The following is a 25,295-nucleotide window of genomic DNA, read 5'->3' as shown; positions in this document are numbered from 1 at the left end:
AGCAAAAAGCAGCCAACAGAAAGAAGCCAGCAGCATGCAGCCAGCAACATGCAGCCATCAGAAAGTAGCCAGCAAAAAGCAGCCAGCAGCATGCAGCCAGCAGAAAGCAGCCAGCAGAAAGCAGCCAGCAGCATGCAGCCAGCAGCATGCAGCCAGCAGCATGTAGTCAGCAGCATGTAGCCAGCAGAAAGCAGCATGCCGAAAGCAGCCAGCAGCATGAAGCCAGCAGAAAGCAGCCAGCAGAAAGCAGCCAGAAGCATGCAGCCAGCAGAAAGCAGCCAGCAGCATTCAGCCAGCCAGCAGAAAGCAGCCAGCAGCATGCAGCTAGCAGAAAGCAGCCAGTAGAAAGCAGCCGGCAGAAAGCAGCATGCAGCCAGCAGAAAGCAGCCAGCAGCATGCAGCCATCAGAAAGCAGCCAGCAGAAAGCAGCATGCAGCCAGCAGAAAGCAGCCAGCAGAAAGCAGCCAGCAGCATACAGCCAGCAGAAAGCAGCCAGCAGAAAGCAGCATGCAGCCAACAGAAAGCAGCATGCAGCCAGCAGAAAGCAGCCAGCAGCATGCAGCCAGCAGAAAGCAGCCAGCAGCATGCAGCCAGCAGAAAGAAGCCAGCAGAAAGCAGCATGCAGCCAGCAGAAAGCAGCCGGCAGAAAGCAGCATGCAGCCAGCAGAAAGCAGCCAGCAGAAAGCAGCATGCAGCCAGCAGAAAGCAGCATGCAGCCAACAGAAAGCAGCCAGCAGAAAGCAGTTGGCAGAAAGCAGCATGCAGCCAGCAGAAAGCAGCCAGTAGAAAGCAGCATGCAGCCAGCAGAAAGCAGCATGCAGCCAGCAGAAAGCAGCCGGCAGAAAGCAGCATGCAGCCAGCAGAAAGCAGCCAGCAGAAAGCAACATGCAGCATGTGTGCATTTTACAGTCAGAGCAAAAAAGTTGGAACAATAGTCCAGCCACAGACGGTTAGGGACAAAATGGTGGACTTTATTTAGAGTGCATTTATCAGGCGTGCTTGCTGAACTTTGGAAATTGTTCATACTTCGTCTTCTTCTTATTCTCCTTCCACTGATACCTGTAGCGCCAAAACCATAAAAGCTACCAACACCAAAACAACTTTAAAACACCAATACTGCCACTTATCAGGTTGATTGAATACAATTATTTGATACTACTTGTACTTTTCACACTACAACCATATTTGCATAAATCCCTATGCATTTCAATGGCCATAGAATGGTCATTGAATGGTACAAATTCTGGTCATAACTTCAATCATTTTATCTTTTACTGCAGTGGGTGTTAGAGGTTCACCTAGGGGTCATGATTGGGGCTGTACCAAATGTTTGATGTATTAGAATCATTGATTATGCTTATGTTGTATTAATAGAAGGGGAGGGGTTATAAGACCCCTCCCTCCTTACATTTATAGGGTCCTAGACAACAGATTAACAATATATATACATTATGAGGTTTGTTCCACAGTCCTTTTCTAGGCTCTCTGCCTCCTATAAAGAAACTATCTGTGAAATGTGTGACTGTGAAGACAACTCTGCAGGGGAGTGTACGAGATAAGAGATTAGTTAGACATTCCACTATAATTCAACTTGGACATTTACTAAGATTTTAGATAACACTAAAAACCTTGTTTATATAGTTGTGTAGGCATGGTTTTGGTCTCATGAGTAAAAGATAATGACGTAGGCAGTGACATCACTAGGGCTGGACTTCGGGTTTAATAAAATAACATGGGACCTTTTCTTTGATACAGAACTTACTTGGAAACATGTGTAATGTTCCTGTTGTCAACTTCTGTCTGCAATTGCATTAGTAAAGGTCTTGAATGATTTCATTAACGATATTGTCGTAATGCTAATTTCACCAATGAGCCAATGATTGACAAGGAAACAAATCCCAACATGGGCTAAATTAGAGTCTTTCTTGGTAGTCTTAAACAACTTTACTTTGAAACAAAAGTATACACCTCACAGGCATGGTTATTGGCTAAATAAAAAGAAGACACTTGTAACATGTCAGACATAGTGTTGAAATGTTTAACATTTTTAGTTTGCATCCTAATATTAAACTTGATATACCTGACAGAACACTGAAATATAACAAAACGGTTTAACATAGAAACACCGGATTTTCTGCATCTTCAAAAAAACAATGTTTATTAATTATGAAATGATGAAAACTATGAATAACATTCCACCCATGAAGCCACTAGGTCATTTGACTGCATGAAAAACGTACAGACCGGTGTAAAATAGTGTGCTTGTATTAAGCTTTTTGATACCATTGATACTTTTTTAACTAGAACCATTTTAAATGTCCATAAAAGCCCCATAGGCTTGAATGGGGAGTATTTGGATTCACTAATTCTCTTGAACAGTTAAATCTACAAACACCAAGCCAATGTTGGCATGTTCAAATTGACTCAACATAGATTGCTTGTCAAAAGATTGTGATGCTATTTGTACTTTTGAAATATAACCATTTTAAACTAGCATAAAAGCTCCATATACTTCTAAGGCAAAATGTGGATTCAACACTGCTCTTGATCCATTTCAGATACTAACACCAACCCAACGTTAACATGTGCAGACTAACTCAACTTATTATGTTTTTCAAATGATTTTTGATAGGATTGTACTTTTTGAACGATAACCATATTAAATGTGTTTAAATCTCTATAGGCTTCAAAGCTACAAACACAAACCCAACGTTGAAATGTGGAGACTGATTAAACTAAAATTGATTCAACACAGCTTTTTGCTACCATTCATATTCCATAAACTATAAAGCTTGTTGTATCCCATATATTTTAATGGCGGAATGCAATCTTCAACATTCTGAACTGAAATCACTGCCACAAACATTCAGAATGTTCCAAATTTTGAGAGCTTTATAAACATTCTATGGCTTATGATGATATAGTACTTACAAACCAGCCCAAAACATGTCACTATAGCTAACACATAGCCTATGAAAACACCATTAAATCCTTTACTACTTCTACCATCATTGTCTGCCGTCAATACTACTACCACTGAGGCATGATTTGAAGCTTCTATAATCTGTGATGAATTTAGCTATAAACTACAAAAGCACATTAACCGAAGTAAATGTGCGTACTTGGTTGTCTTGAAGCACTTATGGTTATGAAATAGTAGTAATAGACACAGCAATGTAATGTATCAATACAAAAAATAAAGTTATGAAGAAATGAGCAAGACTGAAGGAGTTACATTACAGCAATCGATTCATTAAAGTACACACAAATTTGAACAATGAATAATGCAACTATCTATTTCTTATTTCACTTTATAAACATAGAAACACCAATTATATCATTCACAGATGTTTATGCTCTGTCCTACTTTATGAGTATTGCATCAGCATGCTGTAATCCAGGCTGGTCCATCTATACAGACACATCGAAAGGGTCATACCACATAGCTGGAGAGAGAAAGAGAGAGAGAGAGAGAGAGAGAATCATTAACATATACATGCATAACCTATGGGCCCCTCGTCCATTTGCACATGAGCATCATAGATGGGAGATCATTTGGGGGCCACATTGGGATTCAGAAATTCAACAGTGAGTCAAAACGTTTTTTCCCCACCCCTGATCTATATACATCTTTAGAAAAACCACGTGGACAAATTCTGACCAACATATTAGATCAATGAATCAGATTTTTTGGTATTACAGTAGGTATCGTAAGTACTCATCCCCCTTGGATTTCTTCACATTTTATTGTGTTACAAAGTGGGATTTAAATGGATTTAATTGGACAGTTTATAAAATAAGAATAATTAAACACTTCTAAAGTATATTCTAAAATGTAATTTTAATTAGAAAGCAAATTACAGACTCCTCTTTCAATCTGTGTATTTCTCCAAAACTCAGTTGTCCTGAGTATTCGTAGAATGCCAGGACGTAAGATCAATGGAGACACTCAAGTTTTTGAATTCTATATCTCCTTACACATTCACAAAAATAGTCATGGCCTCTGAACCTTCCAGCTGCCTACTGGACCCTATTCCAACTTAACTACTGAAAGAGCTACTTCCTGTGCTTGGCCCTCCTATGTTGAACATAATAAACAGCTCCTTATCCTCCGGATTTGTACCAGACCCACTAAAAGTAGCAGTAAAACACCTCTCCTAAAAAGTCAAACCTTGACCTGGCAAATGTAAAAAACTAAAGACAACTGACATTTACTCCTGAGGTCCTGATCTGTTGCACCCTCTACAACCACTGTGATTATTATTTGACCCTGCTGGTCAGCTATGACCATTTGAACATCTTGAAGAACAATCTGGCCTAAATGGCCATTTACTCTTATAATCTCCACCTGGCACAGCCAGAAGAGGACTGGCCACCCCTCAGAGCCTGGTTCCTCTCTAGGTTTCTTCCTATGTTCCTGCCTTTCTAGGGAGTTTTTCCTAGCCACTGTGCTTCTACATCTGCATTGCTTGCTGTTTGGGGTTTGAGGCTGGGTTTCTGTATAAACACGTTGTGACATCTGCTGATGTAAAAAGGGCTTTACAGTGCATTCGGAAAGTATTCAGACTAATTTACTTTTTCCACATTTTGTTAGGTTACAACCTAATTCTGAAATGGATTAAATAATGTTTTTCCATCATCGATCTACACACAATACCCCATAATGACAAAGACAAAACAGTAAAAAAATAAAACATTTTCAACTGAAATATCTTATTTACATAATTATTCAGACTCCTTGCTATGACACTCGAAATTGAGCTCAGGTGCTTCATGTTTCCAATGATCATCATTGAGATGTTTCTACAATGGTATTGGAGGCCACCTGTGGTAAATTCAATTGATTGGACATGATTTGGAAAGGCACACACCTCTCTATATAAGGTCTCACAATTGACAGTGTCAGAGCAAACACCAAGCCACGAGGTCGAAGGAATTGTCCCTAGATCTCCGAAACAAGATTTTGTTGAGGCACAGATCTGGGGAAGGGTACCAAAAAGTGTCTGCATCATTGAAGGTCCACAAGAACACAGTGGCCTCCATCATTCCTAAATGGGAGAAGTTTGGAACCACCAAGACTCATTCTAGAGCTGGCAAACCGTCCAAACTGAACAATCGGGGGAGAAGGGCCTTGGTCAGGGAGGTGACCAAGAACCAGATAGTCACACCGACAGAGCTCCAGAGTTCCTCTGTGGAGATGGGAGAACCTTCCAGAAGGACAACCATCTCTGCAGCACTTAATCAGGCCTTTATGTTAGAGTGGTCAGACGGAAGGCACTCCTCAGTAAAAAGCACATGACAGCCTGCTTGGAGTTTGCCAAAAGGCCCCTATAGGTCTGAGACCATGAGAAACAAGATTCTCTGATCTGATGAAACCAAGCTTGAACTTTTTGGCCTGAATGCCAAGCGTCACGTCTGGAGGAAACCTTGCACCATCCCTATCATCCACAGCATAATTGTTAACTTGGCCATGCTTAAAGAGATATTCAGTGTCTGATTTGTTCATTTTAACCATGTACAGTGCCTTGCGAAAGTATTCGGCCCCCTTGAACTTTGCAACCTTTTGCCATATTTCAGGCTTCAAACATAAAGATATAAAACTGTATTTTTTTGTGAAGAATCAACAGCAAGTGGGACATAATCATGAAGTGGAACGACATTTATTGGATATTTCAAACTTTTTTAACAAATCAAAAACTGAAAAATTGGGCGTGCAAAATTATTCAGCCCCTTTACTTTCAGTGCAGCAAACTCTCTCCAGAAGTTCAGTGAGGATCTCTGAATGATCCAATGTTGACCTAAATGACTAATGATGATAAATACAATCCACCTGTGTGTAATCAAGTCTCCGTATAAATGCACCTGCACTGTGATAGTCTCAGAGGTCCGTTAAAAGCGCAGAGAGCATCATGAAGAACAAGGAACACACCAGGCAGGTCCGAGATACTGTTGTGAAGAAGTTTAAAGCCGGATACAAAAAGATTTCCCAAGCTTTAAACATCCCAAGGAGTACTGTGCAAGCGATAATATTCAAATGGAAGGAGTATCAGACCACTGCAAATCTACCAAGACCTGGCCGTCCCTCTAAACTTTCAGCTCATACAAGGAGAAGACTGATCAGAGATGCAGCCAAGAGGCCCATGATCACTCTGGATGAACTGCAGAGATCTACAGCTGAGGTGGGAGACTCTGTCCATAGGACAACAATCAGTCGTATATTGCACAAATCTGGCCTTTATGGAAGAGTGGCAAGAAGAAAGCCATTTCTTAAAGATATCCATAAAAAGTGTCGTTTAAAGTTTGCCACAAGCCACCTGGGAGACACACCAAACATGTGGAAGAAGGTGCTCTGGTCAGATGAAACCGAAATTTAACTTTTTGGCAACAATGCAAAACGTTATGTTTGGCGTAAAAGCAACACAGCTCATCACCCTGAACACATCATCCCCACTGTCAAACATGGTGGTGGCAGCATCATGGTTTGGGCCTGCTTTTCTTCAGCAGGGACAGGGAAGATGGTTAAAATTGATGGGAAGATGGATGGAGCCAAATACAGGACCATTCTGGAAGAAAACCTGATGGAGTCTGCAAAAGACTTGAGACTGGGACGGAGATTTGTCTTCCAACAAGACAATGATCCAAAACATAAAGCAAAATCTACAATGGAATGGTTAAAAAATAAACATATCCAGGTGTTAGAATGTCCAAGTCAAAGTCCAGACCTGAATCCAATCGAGAATCTGTGGAAAGAACTGAAAACTGCTGTTCACAAATGCTCTCCATCCAACCTCACTGAGCTCGAGCTGTTTTGCAAGGAGGAATGGGAAAAAATTTCAGTCTCTCGATGTGCAAAACTGATAGAGACATACCCCAAGCGACTTACAGCTGTAATCGCAGCAAAAGGTGGCGCTACAAAGTATTAACTTAAGGGGGCTGAATAATTTTGCACGCCCAATTTTTCAGTTTTTGATTTGTTAAAAAAGTTTGAAATATCCAATAAATGTCGTTCCACTTCATGATTGTGTCCCACTTGTTGTTGATTCTTCACAAAAAAATACAGTTTTATATCTTTATGTTTGAAGCCTGAAATGTGGCAAAAGGTCGCAAAGTTCAAGGGAGCCGAATACTTTCGCAAGGCACTGTACCAATCACTGTCTTTCTTTGAGGCTTTCGAGGCTTTGTAATTGAATCTGCGCTTAAATTCAATACTTGACTGAAGGACCTTACAGATGTTGTTCAATGGGGGACCGAGGAAGGAGTAGTCATTCAAAATTCATATCAACCCCTATTATTTCACACAGATTGAGACCATGTAACTTATTATCTGTTACACAAAGTTTTACTTCTGAACTATTTTAGGCTTGCCTAAACAAAGGTGATGAATACTGATGCAACAACAATATTTTTGTCATTTAATTTGTGAAAATGTGTCAAATTTTCTTTTCACTTTGACATTATGGAGTATTATGTGTAGATCAATGACAAATCACAATGAAATATTCTGTATTTCAATCCCACTTTGTAACTCAACAAAATGGGATGAAATCCAACAGGTGAATACGTACTTATGACACACACTGAATATGTCTTACATTCTGTCATATATCATTCATTGGTCCAATGAATTTCGAGACACTATTTTTTGTTGTTTTTATCTTTATTTAACTAGGCAAGTCAGTTAAGAACAAATTCTTATTTTCAATGACAACCTAGGAACAGTGGGTTAACTGCCTGTTCAGGGGCAGAACGACAGATTTGTACCTTGTCAGCTCGGGGGTTTGAACTTACAACCTTCCGGTTACTAGTCCAACGCTCTAACCACTAGGCTACCCTGCCGCCCCGTTAAAGACACACTGTCAGAAGATGCTCTGTCAGAAGAATATTGTTAATACCTGATCAAACCTTTTTAATTAAATGGCACTATTTTAACAAAACAGTTATTGAAAACACACACTAAGATTACACTGCACCACATTGAGGGACAAAGTGTTGTCATCATACCCTGCCATTTTGGACTCAGACATACAATCTAACTATTTGAAAATCAAATAAATGATTCTGTAAAACACAGGGCAGAAAAGGCCCTTGGGCAGGAACAATGCAATGCCACTTTGGCTCTCAGTCTCTATAATGTCAAACATCAAACCATGAAACATGAAAGCAGTCAAAATATACCTTGCCAATATTCCATATAAATATCACTGGAGGGAGTTAAATGATTCAGAAAGATTATTCATTTTAAACATAATCTGAAATTCAACCATTACATACAGTGCCTATTCAAAGTTTACACACCCTGGCACAATTTTCACATTTGGCTGCCTTAAATTTCAATCTAAAAAGGGATTCAACTGGGGTTTTCTTCCACTGATCTAAAAACTATAGACATGTTCTGAAATGAATAAAACAAATAAGTGCTTTTTGAAAAGGTCTTCCCACCACCCATTGCTGTGGCACTTCTAAATATGTTCAGGTGATAATATTGTCAGAAACTAAATCACACAATTTGTTGAATGAGGTCCATCTGTTAGCAGAAGTAGTAGTTGTCATGATTTAAGAATAACTCATACTGTACATACAACCTCAGAGCCACCAATGAGCCTTACAAGTATGTATGGGATACATTTAGTTTGGAATAGATCAGGGGAGGTCAAATAAAATATCCCACTGAATATCCCTTTCAGTATGGTAATTCATCTGTGGATGGTATATCATATCACCCAGACACTGAAAAGATCTGGCCATCCTTCCTAACTCAGCTGCGGGAGAGAATGGAAACTTCTCAGGGATATCACAATGATGCTTAAGATCATTTTAAAACAGTCACAGAATGTAATGGCTGAGGTGAAAGAGCTGTGCATGGATCAACAACATTGCATTCACTCCACATTACTGGCCTATATGTGAATCATCCATCCTGTTTGCAACAATGCCCATAATACTGCAAGACAACATGACCAATAAATTCACTTTTTGGCCTAAATGACAACTTCAGGTTTGGGTCTAATCCAATACAACACATCCGAGTGAAACCCTCTGTGTTTTCAAGTATTGTGGTGGCAGCATCTTGGTATGGGTCTGCTTGTCACCAACAGGAACAAAGTCCAGGTAAAAACTTAGAGGAAAACCCAGTCTTCTGAAGACTTAACCCTGGGATAGAGTTTTGTTTAACAGCTGCACAATTATGCAAATGTGACTTTACAACCTGCAGTATTAAAACAAGCTGTGTAAAACTACGTGTTATTTCCTAACAGTAAAAAAGTGTGTCAGCGTCAACTCTAATAAAGTGTTCATTTAAGTCGGAATTTGCAACACCCGTGATGTTAGGGACCAACACTCTAGGGGTGTGAGTTTGTGAACACTGAAAGATTTTTGTTTAAAACTATTTCTGTGGGGCACTTCCTTTCTAAGAAAGTGTTCAATTGAACAATGTGGGCGTTAAAATTCTGATCTCAAATTTGCTGTGTCAATCGAGTCATCTTTGACTTATTTTTTTATTTTTAATTTAATTTTGTTTTCCTTTTTTAGATTTTAATTTAAGGCAGCAAAATGAGAGAACTGTGCAAAGTGTGTGTAAACTTTCATTAGGAATTATACAGCATAAATATATACACTACCGTTCAAAAGTTTGGGGTCACTTAGAAATGTTCTTGTTTTTGAAAGAAAAGCACATTCTTTGTCCATTAAAATAACATAAAATTGATCAGAAATACAGTGACCTCAAACTTTTGAACGCTAGTTTATATATATGTCGTTTTTTAAATGTTGTATTTTTTACTGCATCACCACTACACAAAAACATGACAGACCTGGAAAGTTGAAAGTGCCTGCTTTCAGTCTTTGAGGGATGACAACATGGACATGGAGTACAACTCAAACAACAAAGAACCAGGAGACACACCCATTGGAGACACTGGGAGGAGAACATGGAGACAAAGACACAAAGCGTGGACAACTCTTATTTATAAGGGTCACTACTGGTCTTCTCTTGGTGCATTTAAACAAAACTCAATATGATTGGTGTGGTGTGGTTGTTGAAGCTTCCCTAGCACACACTAAAAACAAATGGTTCTATGTGGCCAAATAAAGGTTAGTTTGCTTGTAACTATATTTTTATTTGTTCTATAAGGAACCATGCTCATAAGGTTCTCAATGGAACCTGAATGGTGCTATAAAGAACCATTTAATACGCTTCTATAAAGAGCCATTAAAAAAGGTTCTATATAGCACCAAAAAAATAGGGTTCTGCTATGGTTACAACCCTTTTTAGTGGTTCTTTACTTTTCCTTATTTATTTATTTATTTTACCTTTATTTAACCAGGTAGGCAAGTTGAGAACAAGTTCTCATTTACAATTGCGACCTGGCCAAGATAAAGCAAAGCAGTTCGACAGATACAACGACACAGAGTTACACATGGAGTAAAAACAAACATACAGTCAATAATGCAGTATAAACAAGTCTATATACAATGTGAGCAAATGAGGTGAGAAGGGAGGTAAAGGCAAAAAAGGCCATGATGGCAAAGTAAATACAATATAGCAAGTAAAATACTGGAATGGTAGTTTTGCAATGGAAGAATGTGAAAAGTAGAAATAAAAATAATGGGGTGCAAAGGAGCAAAATAAATAAAATAAAATAAATACAGTAGGGAAAGAGGTAGTTGTTTGGGCTAAATTATAGGTGGGCTATGTACAGGTGCAGTAATCTGTGAGCTGCTCTGACAGTTGGTGCTTAAAGCTAGTGAGGGAGATAAGTGTTTCCAGTTTCAGAGATTTTTGTAGTTCATTCCAGTCATTGGCAGCAGAGAACTGGAAGGAGAGGCGGCCAAAGAAAGAATTGGTTTTGGGGGTGACTAGAGAGATATACCCGCTGGAGCGTGTGCTACAGGTGGGAGATGCTATGGTGACCAGCGAGCTGAGATAAGGGGGGACTTTACCTAGCAGGGTCTTGTAGATGACATGGAGCCAGTGGGTTTGGCGACGAGTATGAAGCGAGGGCCAGCCAACGAGAGCGTACAGGTCGCAATGGTGGGTAGTATATGGGGCTTTGGTGATAAAACGGATTGCACTGTGATAGACTGCATCCAATTTGTTGAGTAGGGTATTGGAGGCTATTTTGTAAATGACATCGCCAAAGTCGAGGATTGGTAGGATGGTCAGTTTTACAAGGGTATGTTTGGCAGCATGAGTGAAGGATGCTTTGTTGCGAAATAGGAAGCCAATTCTAGATGTAACTTTGGATTGGAGATGTTTGATATGGGTCTGGAAGGAGAGCTTACAGTCTAACCAGACACCTAAGTATTTGTAGTTGTCCACGTATTCTATGTCTATTTGTATTTCTGTATTTATTTGTATTTATTTGTATTTCTCCTTTATGGAGAATGGTTTCATTAAGAACTTTTCTCAATATCAAAGGTTCTTTAATTCTGGTTTCATAACCATATTATACTGTTCAAATTCTATAGGTTTTATTGTTGTTTATTAACAAGTTGAATCATGTGTGTTAGCTCTGAAATAGCAGGGGGTCCCTGAGGAGAGAATTGAGAACTACTGACTAAGTTAGTAAACCATTCACAACTGACCCAAAGCCATGCTTGGGTCTTTCACAATACACCTTTACTAGCGATAGTCATATATAACATGATTTAGCATAACACAACAGATTAACTCAACTGGAATGACTCTCTCACTCACGGTTGCACAACAAAAAGTTGTGTCTAAACCATGCCACAAATTATTCTAATGAGCCACCACCCCTACATTTAAATGATCACTAAAAGAGGAATGAACCCTTTTCTGAACTGCAAAGAAGCATTGAAGGGCTCCAAGGGTTCTTTGCGTCAGCATGGTTCCTCATAGAGCCATCACCCTTCCCAAACAACCCTTGTTTTGTGTGTACCTACTGTTTTGTGCATACCACACAAGACATGCCACAAGTGGTCTCTTCACAGTCCCCAAGTCCAGAACAGACTATGGGAGGCACACAGTACTACATAGAGCCATGACTACATGGAACTCTATTCCACAGTACTACATAGAGCCGTGACTACATGGAACTCTATTCCACATCAAGTAACTGAAGCAGGCAGTCGAATCAGATTCAGGCAGTAAAATTAGAAAAAAAAATAAAAAAATACACCTTATGGAACCGGGACTGTGAAGCAACACAAACATAGGCACAAACACACACACACACACACACACACACATACGATAACATACACACTATACATACACATGTATTTAGTACTGTAGATATGTGGTAGTGGTGGAGTAGGGGCCTGAGGGCACACAGTGTGTTGTAGATATGTGGTAATGGTGGAGTAGGGGCCTGAGGGCACACAGTGTGTTGTAGATATGTGGTAGTGGTGGAGTAGGGGCCTGAGGGCACACAGTGTGTTGTAGATATGTGGTAATGGTGGAGTAGGGGCCTGAGGGCACACAGTGTGTTGTAGATATGTGGTAGTGGTGGAGTAGGGGCCTGAGGGCACACAGTGTGTTGTAGATATGTGGTAGTGGTGGAGTAGGGGCCTGAGGGCACACAGTGTGTTGTAGATATGTGGTAGTGGTGGAGTAGGGGCCTGAGGGCACACAGTGTGTTGTAGATATGTGGTAGTGGTGGAGTAGGGGCCTGAGGGCACACAGTGTGTTGTAGATATGTGGTAGTGGTGGAGTAGGGGCCTGAGTGTGTTGTGAAATCTGTGAATGTATTGTAATGTTTTAAAATGGTATAAACTGCCTTCATTTTGCTGGACTCCAGGAAGAGTAGCTGCTGCTTTGGCAGCAGGTAGCGGGGATCCATAATAAATACAAATACTACGGGAACGACTATGTTGTGAGGATATACACATTCTCAGACCACCTATGGAGGGTCAATATGACCATTCACTGAAACAGAAAGCCCCTGACCTCTAAACATGTGTTGCTTCTTAATGATTCTAACCATTATGATTACAACTAACTTTCCTGTGAGAATACTTTGGGTTTAGAATATTGTGATATCTGACCCGGTTTGTCAAGTTGAGATGAGATTATCCAATTTACCTCCACCGCCATCACAGCAAGTAGCACCGCAAAAATAATGAGCATATTCTCGTCCAACCACTCTCTAATACTCTCTCTGCACCCCTGTAACAGAGAAGTTAAAGCAATCAGTAAAATACCAGGAAATATCAAACTTCTCAGTTAAGGTAGAGAATGTGCTCAACTCTAAATCATCTTCTTTAAACAAGTCAAAAAGGGTGCTTGGGACCAGAAATAGATCACATACAAATGAAAACAACATACAAACATAAGTTTGCTGACCTTTAAAAAAATGTTGTTATATCAAATGTAACACATTTGAAATAAGGCCATGAGTCAGGACCACTTACTTTTTGATAGATGTCACACGCTGTGTAATTTGAAAAAGGCCGGATGTCATTGCAGTCACACATTTCATAAGAATTGGAGGCATTCTGGGTGTTATTGATGGGGTGGTAACAGGAGCAGGGTGCCTCCACCCAGATCTTTGGTCCTGTCCATCCACAACAATGAATCTGCACGGTTGTAAGAGAAGGAGATAATGCTTCATCTAACACTCTTTCAAAGTCTAAGGCGGGATTCAAACCATGCAGACAACTGACCATCGTACTGCACTTGACACACTGCAATCCTGATTCGGACGTAACTTTCCATGGTGGAAATTGCCATTGGGTCGCGCATCAGCTAACCCTACCTGTTATTAAATTACTTCTTAGATCAGAAATGTGTTATATGCCAAATTCAAACATTGATGATCCAACTTCATTATATAAATCACTTCATTCACATGGAAATGAAATCATGCATCAAGTTAGAAGACACCTATGTTGAAGTGGGCTTTGTGGAGGTTTAATTACTGTTACTGTGGTTACACCACCTACACAGCATAAACATTCAACAAGTCAAGTGCAATAGCAATAATCTGTGTGGGTTTGAATCGCGGCCTACATTTAGTTGAACTAGATTCTATCATAGATGACCTCTCAAAATGAATTCACACATATCAAGTGTCAGCAGCAACTCAGTTTAAAGTTAAGATTAGTTTGTTGTAGTTTTGATGATATTTGGAGCATGTATAGGGAACTATCCAAACAAACCATGACTCTTAAAGAATTAGGTTGATCCATTCCAATTGATAATCATAGTTAACTGACTGGATGTATTGAGTGTTATTCCAGATGCTCAAAGCACTTTACATTAACGTATGGTGGAAACTCATCTCATCCTTAACCAGTGTTTAGCACCCACTAGGGTGATGCCTCAGCAGCCATTTTAAGACAGAAAGCTCACCATACGTTAGCTTTCACAGTGGAGAGGTGATAAGGGATTTATGCCAATTAGGAATCAGGGGTTGATTTTGTGGCCATGACAATACGTGGTCAGATTGGGAATTTAGCCAGGACATCGGGGTTAACTCCCCTACTCTTCAATACCTCAGTTCAACATCTCATCCAAAGGACAAATGACCAACTGGCAGTGTATACTACTGCATGTATTACCTCCTGCTGAACGTAGTCCAGAGTCTTCTCCAAGTTCAGATAGTTGGACTCATTCTTGCCAAATGATGCAATGAGATGAAGGACATGCTCTTCGACTTTGCTTTCAAACTAGAACAAAATGTGTGAGAAAGAAATTAGATGCCTTTCAAAAGTCACTCCAACTATTGTGTAAATAACATACCCACTGATATCGACTTACAAGGTCCCCTTTCAACCCATTCACCAGGTAACAAAAGAGGTTTTACTTTCGTGGCACACCCCGAGAAAAACTAGGCTATTGCATACACAGAATGTGAGGCTGTGGAATTAGATATAATAGCAGTGTCCCTTTTAGGCAACAATATTATTTTCAAAATCTCCCTGCATTGATGATTGTCACATCATTATGAAATGCGTATGTATTTGACTTGCTCCTAGTAGTGGCTCAGTAGGTAGAGCATGGCACTTCCATTGACAGGGTTGTGGGTTCGTATTCCCACGGGGGATGTATGAGCTTCGGCTAAATTACTCAATTGCAAATGTAAAATGTGGCAAGCGGAGAAAAAACGGAAACCTGGTCATAGGGAGAAAAATGATTTACCATATATATATAGCTAGTTCAGGAAGTCATCTTTATTGTCACAAATCTTTGAATATCTTTGTAATTCATAAATAAGGGTGAACCAACACAATCTTGAGTGCCAGTCATGATTTTAATAGTTTAAATAGTGTCATTGTTGATTGTGATGTGTAACTATGGTCAAATAACACCAAGGATTGTGTGAATTTAAGCATTGTACATGGCTCGTGTGAAGATAAGTACATAAGTAAGCGTAGTTACTCAGGTAATATCATAGGTAAATGTCTTACTGAAGTCCTCTGAGTGAAGAGCAGAACCGCTCCCACAATCTGAGCAGCAAGAAGGATGGAGAGCAGGAAGAAATACTGTAAAGATGAGCAATAGTTAGAGTAGATCAATCACTGCCATATTTGTATGTGGTGCTGCATAATTTATTTGTTTGTGTTTTAGGTGTGTGTAACCTACACAAGTTTGGACATACAGTGGGGCAAAAAAGTATTTAGTCAGCCACCAATTGTGCAAGTTCTCCCACTTAAAAAGATGAGAGAGGCCTGTAATTTTCATCATTGGTACAATTCAACTATGACAGACAAAATGAGAAAAAAAATCCAGAAAATCACATTGTAGGATTTTTAATTAATTAATTAGCAAATTATGGTGGAAAATAAGTATTTGGTCAATAACAAAGGTTTCATACTTTGTTATATACCCTTTGTTGGCAATGACAGAGGTCAAACGTTTTCTGTAAGTCTTCACAAGGTTTTCACACACTGTTGCTGGTATTTTGGCCCATTCCTCCATGCAGATCTCCTCTAGAGCAGTGATGTTTTGGGGCTGTTGCTGGGCAACATGGACTTTCAACTCCCTCCAAAGATTTTCTATGGGGTTGAGATCTGGAGACTGGCTAGGCCTTAAATCACTGACCACAACAGGCGCTTATTAGAGCCAGGCGTCTATTTGAGCCAGGTGTTTATTTCCTTAATCCACACAGCTTTTGCTTATTTGTATAGTTTGTTTAATTCCAGCATTCACTTCCTGCATCTTAGTACATTTCTTCATTTCCTGCACTAATGTGTTATCCTTTACTCACAGTGTTTTGTTTCTTTTGTCTATTTTGGATGAAAAATTACTTGTACTTTGCAGAATAATTATTCTCCTCTTTGACTGTCCATTTTCTTTCCAATTTCTGGGTGTCTGTCCCGAAGTTGTTAACTTTTTTTGTGCTTCCCAGTTAGCTAGCATTTCTCTCCTGATTGCAGCCAATGGCTAGCAGTTTCTTACTGGCAATAAAAACACATTTTTTTCTAGGCATTACTGAATTATTTAATATAACAAATAAAAAATGAACCCTCATAAACAATTGATGGTAATTCATGGTAACCTCCTAAATAATTAATTTATACCTGGTGTTTCTTTGAAACAGGCATTTATTTGCCGAAATGTGTGCTATTACCCGGCTATTAAATGGGACAGGAGATATTTGAGACTCGGCGTTTATTTTAAGTTTTACATTAGCAGAACAATAAACCAGGTTCCATCCAACCTTTTTATGTGAGTAAAGTACATTTCGGATAAAAAATGTCACGACAGGCCTGATGGAAACAGACAATTTGTCAGTAAATTTCCAAATGTCTACAAACACTTTTATGGGAAAATATTGATATATCACATTATATGGAAGTAAACTTGGAGTCACATGATATGTTGTGTGGTCACAGGGTGGTGAAGTACACGGTGATGAGCTTGATGCTCCTTTACAATAAATATTGACAGTCTTATTCTGGTGACATGATAAGCGATGCTTGGCTTCCGTTTGACAAATACAAATAATTGTACTTTTTCGCCCATAAAAAAAAATGGGTTCCTCAAGGGTTCTTTGGGTAGGGCGGTGGTTCTATGTGGAACCATAACAACTTAAAGAACTCTTTGGGCTCTTGAAGGGTTCTTTACAGTTCAGAAAAAGGTTCTTTGCTCTTTTGGTAATCTTAAAAATGTAGGGGAGGTAGCTCTTTAGAATATTTTGGAGCCTGGCTTGCGCACAGCTCTTTTGTGCAACCGTGAGTGAGAGTCATTTCAGTTTATCAAATGTGTTGTTTATGCCATTACATATTATATATGAATATTGCCAGTGACGATGTTTTGTAAAAGATTCCAGTATGGCCTTGTATCCATTGACTAAATTAGTCAGTGGTTCTCCATTCTGTCCTTGGGGACCCCCAGCTGTTCCAGATGTAGCTCACTTGATTCAACTTGACAATTAACACAGATGACATTTCAACAATATAATATGGTTGACCAGAATAAAAAACCCTGTATGGTTTTTAAAGATGATCTACAAAGAACCTTTCAGATTGAGAATGGTTCTTTATAGAATCTTTATGATTAGTTACATGCGCTGAATACAACAGGTGTAGCCCTTACAGCAAAATGCTTACTTACGAGCCCCTAACCAACAGTGCAATCCCCCCCACTCAAAAAATATGGATAAGAATAAGAGATAAAAGTAACAAGTAATAAAAAAGCAGCAGTAAAAAATAACAATATATACAATAACAATATATATACGGGGTGCCGGTACAGAGTCAATGTGGGGGGACCATGTTAGTGTGTTGGTGATGTGGAAACCAAGGAACTTAAAGCTCTCAACCTGCTCCACTGCAGCCCTGTCGATGAGAATGGTGGCGTGCTCGGTCCTCTTTTTCCTGTAGTCCACAATCATCTCTTTTGTCTTGATCATGTTGAGGGAGAGGTTGTTGTCCTGGCACCACACGGCCAGTTCTCTGATCTCCTCCCTATAGACTGTCTCGTTGTTGTCGGTGATCAGGCCTACAACTGTTGTGTCATCTGCAAATTTAACGATAGTGTTGGGGTCGTGCCTGCCCGTGCACTCATCAGTGAACAGGGAGTACAGGTGCGGGATGAGCACGCACCCCTGAGGGGCCTCTGTGTTGAGGATCAGCTGGGCGAATGTGTGGTTACTTACCCTTACCTCCTGGGAGCGGCCCGTCAGGAAGTCCAGGATCCAGTTGCAGAGGGAGGTGTTTAGTCCCAGGGTCCTTAGCCTATTGATGAGCTTTCAAGGCACTATGGTGTTGAACGCTGAGCAGTAGTCAATGAACAGAATTCTCACACAGGTGTTCCTTTTGTCCAGGTGGGAAAGGGCAGAGTCGAGTGCAATAGAGATTGCATCCTCAGTGGATCTGTTGGGGCGGTATGCAAATTGGAGTGGGTCTAGGGTTTCTGGGATGATGGTGTTGATGTGAGCCATAACCAGTCTTCCAAAGCACTTCATGGCTACAGACGTGAGTGCTACGGTCGGTAGTCATTTAGGCAGGTTACCTTAGTGTTGTTGGTTACATGCACTATGGTGGTCTGTTTAAAACATGTTGGTATTACAGACTTGGACAGGGAGAGTTTGAAAATGTCAGTGAAGACACTTGCCAGTTGGTCAGCGCATGCTCACAGTACACGTCCTGTTAATCGTCTGGCCCTGTGGCCTTGTGAACGTTGACCTGTCTAAAGGTCTCACTCACATCGGCTGCAGAGTGCGTGATCACACTGTCTTCCGGTTCAGCTGGTGCTCTCATGCATGTTTCAGTGTTATTTGCCTCGAAGTGAGCTTAGTTTAACTCATCTGGTAGGCTTGTGTCACTGGGTAGCTCTCGGCTGTGCTTCCCTTTGTAGTCTGTAATGGTTTGCAAGCCCTGCTACATCTGACGAGCGTCAGAGCCGGTGTAGTGCGACTTGATCTTAGTCCTGTATTGATGCTTTGCCTGTTTGATGGTTCATCGAAGGGCATAGTGGGATTTTTTATCAGCCTCTGGGTTAGAGTCCCGCTCCTTGAAAGCGGCAGCTCTAGCCTTTAGCTCAGTGCGGATGCTGCCTGTAATCCATGGCTTCTGGTTGGGGTGCGTACGGTCACTGTGAGGACGACGTCATCGATGCACTTATTGATGAAGCCAATGACAGACGTGGTGTACTCCTCAATGCCATTGGAGGAATCCCAGAACATATTCCAGTCTGTGCTAGCAAAACAGTCCTGTAGCTTAGCATCTGCTTCATCTGACCACTTTTTTATTGATCTAATTACTGGTGCTTCCTGCTTTATTTAATTTTTGCTTGTAAGCAGGAATCAGGAGGATGGAGTTATGGTTAGATTTTCCAAATGGAGGGTGAGGGAGAGCTTTGTATGCTTCTCTGTGTGTGGAGTATACGTGGTCCAGAGTTTTTGGCTGCACATTTAACATGCTGATAGAAATGTTCTAAAACTGATTTAAGTGACCCTGCATTAAAGTCCCCGGCTACTAGGAGCACCGCCTCTGGGTGAACGTTTTCTTGTTTTCTTATGGCGGAATTCAATGCTATCTTAGTGCCAACCTCTGACTGAGGTTTTATGTAAACAGCTACGAAAAATACAGATGAGAACTCTCTCAGTAGGTAGTGTGGTTTACAGCTTATCATGATATACTCAACCTCAGGCGAGCAATAGCTAGAGACTTCCTTAGATATAATGCACCAGCTGTTATTTACAAAAATACTAGTCTGTCTCCCCTTGTCTTACCAGACGCCACTGTTCTACCCTGGCGGTACATCGTATAACCAGCCAGCTGTGTGTTGATATTGTCGATGTTCAGCCACAACTCCGTAAAGCATAAGATGTTACAGTTTTTAATGTCCCGTTGGTAGTTTCAGCTTCCCCGTAACTCGTTGATTTTATTGTCCACAGATTGCATGTTTGTTAGCAGAATTGAGGGAAGTGGGGGTTTATTCGATCGCCTCCGACTTCTCAGAAGGCAGCCTGCTCTCCGGCCTCTCTTTCTCCACCTCCTCTTCACACAGATCACGGGGGTTGGGGTCTGTTCCCTAGGGAGCCGTATATTCTCTGCCTCGGGCTCGTCAGAGTCGTGAAAGAAGAAAAAGGATTCTGCTAGTCCGTGGTGAGGAATTGCAGTCCTGATGTCTAGAAGTTATTTTCGGTCATAAGAGACAATAGCAGCAACATTATGTACAAAATTAGTAAATAAATAAGTTACAAACAACGCAAATAAACAAACAAAAAAATACAATCGATTGGGGGCATGTAAAAAGTCTGCCTTCTGCTCCGGTGCCATCTTACATTTGCTATATAACGTTAAATGTTTTGTGACAAAACCATTAGTACAGTTGAAAATGCGAAGCAAACCCATTTAACTTGCATTTTTTTGTTAAATTTAACCACAAAAGTTATTTTTACGTGCACTACGTCCTCACGCACAGCCGTTTACCCACAACAAGTCAATTTGATGGAAACATCTCATAACACAACAAAAACTGGAAAAAGTCAAGGGATGTGAATCATTTCCGACGGTAGGAGTGAATGGATAGGGTTTATAAAAATCATTAGGGCAAATGTTTCATCAGCATTCTGTAAAATGTAAATTCTACAAATGTCACGACAGGCCTGATGATAACAGCAAATATTGATGTACAGTGCTTTCAGAAATTATTCAGACCCCTTCCCTTTTTCCACATTTTGTTACGTTACAGCCTTATTCTAGAATGGATTAAATACATTTTTCCTCATCAATCTACCCACAGCACCCACAATTGTCACGAATCCCGCTGAAGATGGTGCCTCTTCCTGTTCGGGTGGCACTCGGCGGTCGTCGTCCCCGGCCTACTAGCTGCCATCGATTCCCTTTCCTTTTGTTTCTGTTAGTTGAGTCTAATTGGTTACACCTGTTTTGAGTTTAGTTTAGTTTGTAGGCTATTTAAGGGCACTAGGCCCGCTGGGTATTGTGCGGGCTTGTTCTCTGTTTATTGGTGTTGGTTGATTAGTGTGATCTCTATTTTCCCGGACAGTTTTAGTCCTGTTTATTTGGACGGGTTGTTTCATGCGCCCTTGTGTTTTTGCATGTCCGTTTTTCCGCTGTCATTAGAATAAAATATCCACGTACGGAACTACCTGCTCTCTGCGCTTGACTCCTCCACCCACCATTCATAGAAGTCATAACAGTAATGACAAAGTGAAAACAGGTTTTCAGATTTTTTTTGTGCAAATGTATATGTGTATAAACAACAGAAATACCTTATTTACATAAATATTCAGACTCTTTGCTATGAAATTGAGCTCAAGTGCATCCTGTTTCCATTGATCATCCTTGAGATGTTTCTACAACTAGATTGTAGTCCACCTGTGGTAAATTCAATTGATTGGAAATTATTTGGAAAGGCACACACCAGTCTATATACGTTTCCACAGATGACAGTGCATGTCAGAGCAACCAGCAAGCCATGAAGTCAAAGGAATTATCCATAAAGCACCAATATATGATTGGGTTGAGGCTCAGATCTGGGGTAGTATACCAAAAAATGTATGGAAAGTCCCCAAGAACAGTGGCCTCCATCATTCTTAAATGGAAGAAGTCTGGAAACACCAAGAGGAATCGGGGAAGAAGGGCCTCGATCAGGGAGGTGACCAAGAACCTGACGGTCACTCTGACAGTTCCTCTGTGGAGATGGGAGAACCTTCCAGAAGGACAACCATCTCTGCAGCCCTCCACCAATCAGGCCTTTATGGTAGAGTGGCCAGACAGAAGCCACTTTTCAGTAAAAGGCACATGACAACCTGCTTGGAGTTTTCAAAAAGTCAACTAAAGGACTCAGACCATGAGACACAAGATTCTCTGATCTAATGAAACCAAGATTGAACTCTTTGGCCTGAATGCCAAGCGTCACATCTGGAGGAAACGTGGCACCATTCCTACGCATGGTGGGGGCAGCATAATGCTGTGGGTATATTTTTCAACAGAAGGGACTGGGAGACTAGTCAGGATCGAATGAAAGCTGAACAGAGAAAAGTACAGAGAGTTCCTTGATGAAAACATAATTCAGAGTGCTCAGGACCTTAGACTGGGTCAACTGTTCACCTTCCAACAAGACAACGACCCTAAGCACACAGCCAAGATAAAACAGGAGTGACTTTGAGTCTTTGAATGTCCTTGAGTGGCCCAGCCAGAGCCCAGACTTGAACCCGATCAAACGTTTCTGGATAGACCTGAAAATAGCTGTGCAGCGACGTTCCCCAACCAACCTGACAGAGCTAAGGAGGATCTTCAGAGAAGAATGGGAGAAACTCCCCAAATACAGGTGTACCAAGCTTGTAGAGTTATACCCAAGAAGACTTGAGTCTGTAATCGCTGCCAAAGGTGCTTCAACAAAATACTGAGTAAAGGGTCTGAATACTTATGTAAATACGATATTTATGTTTTTTATTTTTAGAGTTTTGCAAATATTTCTAAAAACCAGTTTTTGCTTGTCATTATGTGTAAATTGATGAGGGGAAAACCAATGAAATCAATTTTAGAATAAAGTAACATAACAAAAAGTGGAAAAAGTCAAGGGGTCTGAATACTTTCCAAATGCACTATAATAACCATCATATCGAAGTATGTTGTGTTGTCCTCGCACTACGACTCGGGAAAGCGTACAGTTTATTAGGCTACAAATGAAATAATTTATCATCAACTTCACAGGGTGGTGAAAGTACACGGTGATGATCTTGATGTTCCTTTACAATAATTATTGATGGTTTTAGTTTGGTGACATGATAATCGATGCTTGGCTGCCCTTTGACAAATACAAAAAATCTCGCTCTTTCGTCCATAATAATCTTGTCATGTACACACAAAATGATTTTTTACAAATGCACTCAGAGCTTGTCAGCTGTTTTGAATGATTTCTTACCATTCCTAACATGCATTTCACCTCCTTCAATGCACCCAGACACCCAATGAAGCCCAACGACATCGTAGCACTTCCACCAATGACCAGAAAATAGGAGAAGACAGGAAAAGACATATAGGGAGGGGCAGGCACTGTAAAAAGAGGAAATGACATCATTTGAGATACTTGTTGCTCATACTGGTATGGATTGCCAGCAGTAATAGCTGTACCGTGCACTCAACTTTGAAATAAGAATTGGACCAGTGTCGAACCAAAGCACAATCATGTCTCAATTTGAAAACAAATCTGGGGTTAAAGTAGACCTATTATTTGACTAGTTTGTGAATATAATGTGTAGCTTACAGGCTGTCTGTTTTGAATGAATAAACTCATCTTTCTTAATATAAATACCAAAAAAGCATGTTTTGGAGGGACATCAGGAATGAAATACTGTGATTTTGTTCATGAGATCCAAAAGTGAATCAGAAAGACAATTCCTAGTGTATAAAAAAGGACTATCTCAGGGAATGTTATTCCTATATTACTACAAATACATCATTGTATATAAGGATATTACATGTATCATTACATATTGTCATTCATTGTGAGGAGTGGTTGATGAAAACAGAAACTCACTGAAGAAGCTTGTCTCAGCAAGGACTATCCATATCCCAAGTGACAGAAGGAGGGCGCCCACACACTGGTGGGAGGGTGATATCTTATTGCATTGCACAATAAATACATCTCTCAACTAAGAATTCATTTCACCTATCAATAGATATTTCAACAGATTTCAAGCAAGTTCAATCAACCTGCAAATATACAGAGTGTACTTTTATCAGTGAATTTGGGCAACAGTTACCACCATTCTTATGTCTAGCAGGATCAACATTTAAATAAGTGAATGATCAAACTTACAGCAAAAAGGAGATTGAAAAGGAATAGGAAATATTTGATGAGATCAATACAGCCTTGGGATGCCATTCTGTATCTGAAAAATAAGAAACACAATCGCAGTCATTATGGAGTTGTTCACTGCTTTGTTATTTCGTTTGGACTGCAGTTCTGCTTCCGACACAGCCTTAACATTCTACAAGTCGAGTGCAGTGTAATGTTGGTCATCTACGTTTGTTTGAATCCTTGCCAATGTGGTTTCAAAGGTTGGTGGTCAATGGGTGGAAAAGCAATGCTCTCTGTTATTAGTAATAGACCAGTGCGGGTGTGTGGCTGAGGGTTAACACCAACAACTCTGGACCACATGTTGTACTCGCTTCAGAGAGACATGGGTTTGCTTCTCGAGCCAACATTTCCATTCTGCCTCCATCTTTCTACCCCTCTCCTTCATTCTGTCTAGATAAAATACGAAAGGGATTTTTCTTTTTAAACCAGGGGTGTCATATACCCGTCTCCTAGGTGATACAACCCAACATATTATATTACCCTCCAAGGTGATTAATTATTTAGTCACCTTCATACAGCTCTCCAACACTAACTTAATGTCAATGTAGACAAGACGTTATTACTTTCATGATACGTTTATAAATAGCTGTTTTTAGCAATTGTTGTTTTCCTAAATATTTTCCATCTTGCAATATTTCACAACAATTAACCACATCTTTCTGTTTGAAGCTGAATACAAGTCCCATCTTCAGTGTGAAGCCTTTGTTGGTTTTGTAATTTGTCATTTGTAAGCTTCCATGATTAGTTTACCAAAGAATGTCTGCATATAAAGCATTTAAAATCCTACAGTATCACATATCTTGATTTGCCCTCAAGATATCCATCTCTTTGATATTAAATTAACTGCTCATTTCTAAACTTGAAATACACATTATTTTCTTACCTGTAATGAGAAGTAACAATGAACCGATAAAAGCAGAAATGGGTTTTGAGTGAGACGGTACAGGAAAAAACAGGGTGGTTACACAGATACAAATAGAACATGCAAATGAACTGTCACAGCTGAGCAAATATTACAAACCATATATTTTCACTTTCCTCCAAGATGTTTTTTCAGTTGGTTTTTAATATCCCATATTCAATAGGTTCAATTTGCCTTGAATTTTTGTTTGAGCAGCGTAAGTACACTCGCTGTAACCAATCTACCTGCTTAATTAAAAATGAATGAAACCAGGAAGAGGAAAAAGGGTAGCTTACATTTTTTTGTCAACCACAATCTAAACTACTTCATATGACTTAACTAATTAGATATAATTAGTTATGACATTTCCCAGAGCACTGGTTTGGTCCTGTTGTAGCAACCTTTGAGAAAGTCCTTGTGGTAATTGTAGGCTTGATTTTCCTTAAATTCCTGAATCATTACTATTTAGAAGACTTTACAATGTGGTTAAAAACATTTCTGAGTATGAACAGTGTGCTGAAACAAACAATTAGGAACATTTAGCATTTTATTTGGGTACATTTAGTTAACAATAGTGTTCATGGTGAAAAATGTCTGAAGTGAATGTGCAGTCATTTTTACTAACAACTGATATGAGATGGTGTGGCT

General features: G+C 40.0%; 1 protein-coding gene across 2 annotated transcripts; it reads right to left on the bottom strand.

Annotated features, from left to right (window-relative positions):
- Positions 1-2,139: 2,139 nt before the first annotated feature.
- cd37 (CD37 molecule) lies at positions 2,140-24,912 on the bottom strand. 2 transcript variants are annotated; one of them, XM_031804939.1, is made up of 9 exons: positions 24,768-24,912; positions 23,705-23,777; positions 23,423-23,486; positions 22,808-22,938; positions 15,373-15,447; positions 14,524-14,631; positions 13,375-13,539; positions 13,046-13,129; positions 2,140-3,446 (listed from the first exon to the last, which is right to left on the bottom strand). In XM_031804939.1, exons 2-9 carry the CDS (start codon positions 23,768-23,770, stop codon positions 3,369-3,371), a joined length of 771 nt encoding a protein of 256 aa, XP_031660799.1. In that variant the 5' UTR covers positions 23,771-23,777; positions 24,768-24,912; the 3' UTR covers positions 2,140-3,368. The 2 variants fall into 2 exon arrangements, with proteins under 2 accessions (XP_031660799.1, XP_020329440.1); XM_020473851.2 differs by lacking the exon at positions 24,768-24,912 and adding an exon at positions 24,630-24,693.
- Positions 24,913-25,295: the final 383 nt, after the last annotated feature.

The sequence above is a fragment of the Oncorhynchus kisutch genome, linkage group LG25 (genome assembly GCF_002021735.2).
Source record: "Oncorhynchus kisutch isolate 150728-3 linkage group LG25, Okis_V2, whole genome shotgun sequence".
NCBI classification, from domain to species: Eukaryota; Metazoa; Chordata; class Actinopteri; order Salmoniformes; family Salmonidae; genus Oncorhynchus; species Oncorhynchus kisutch.
Note: the sequence above shows the minus strand (reverse complement) of the source record. Positions and strands in the feature narration are given on the sequence as shown.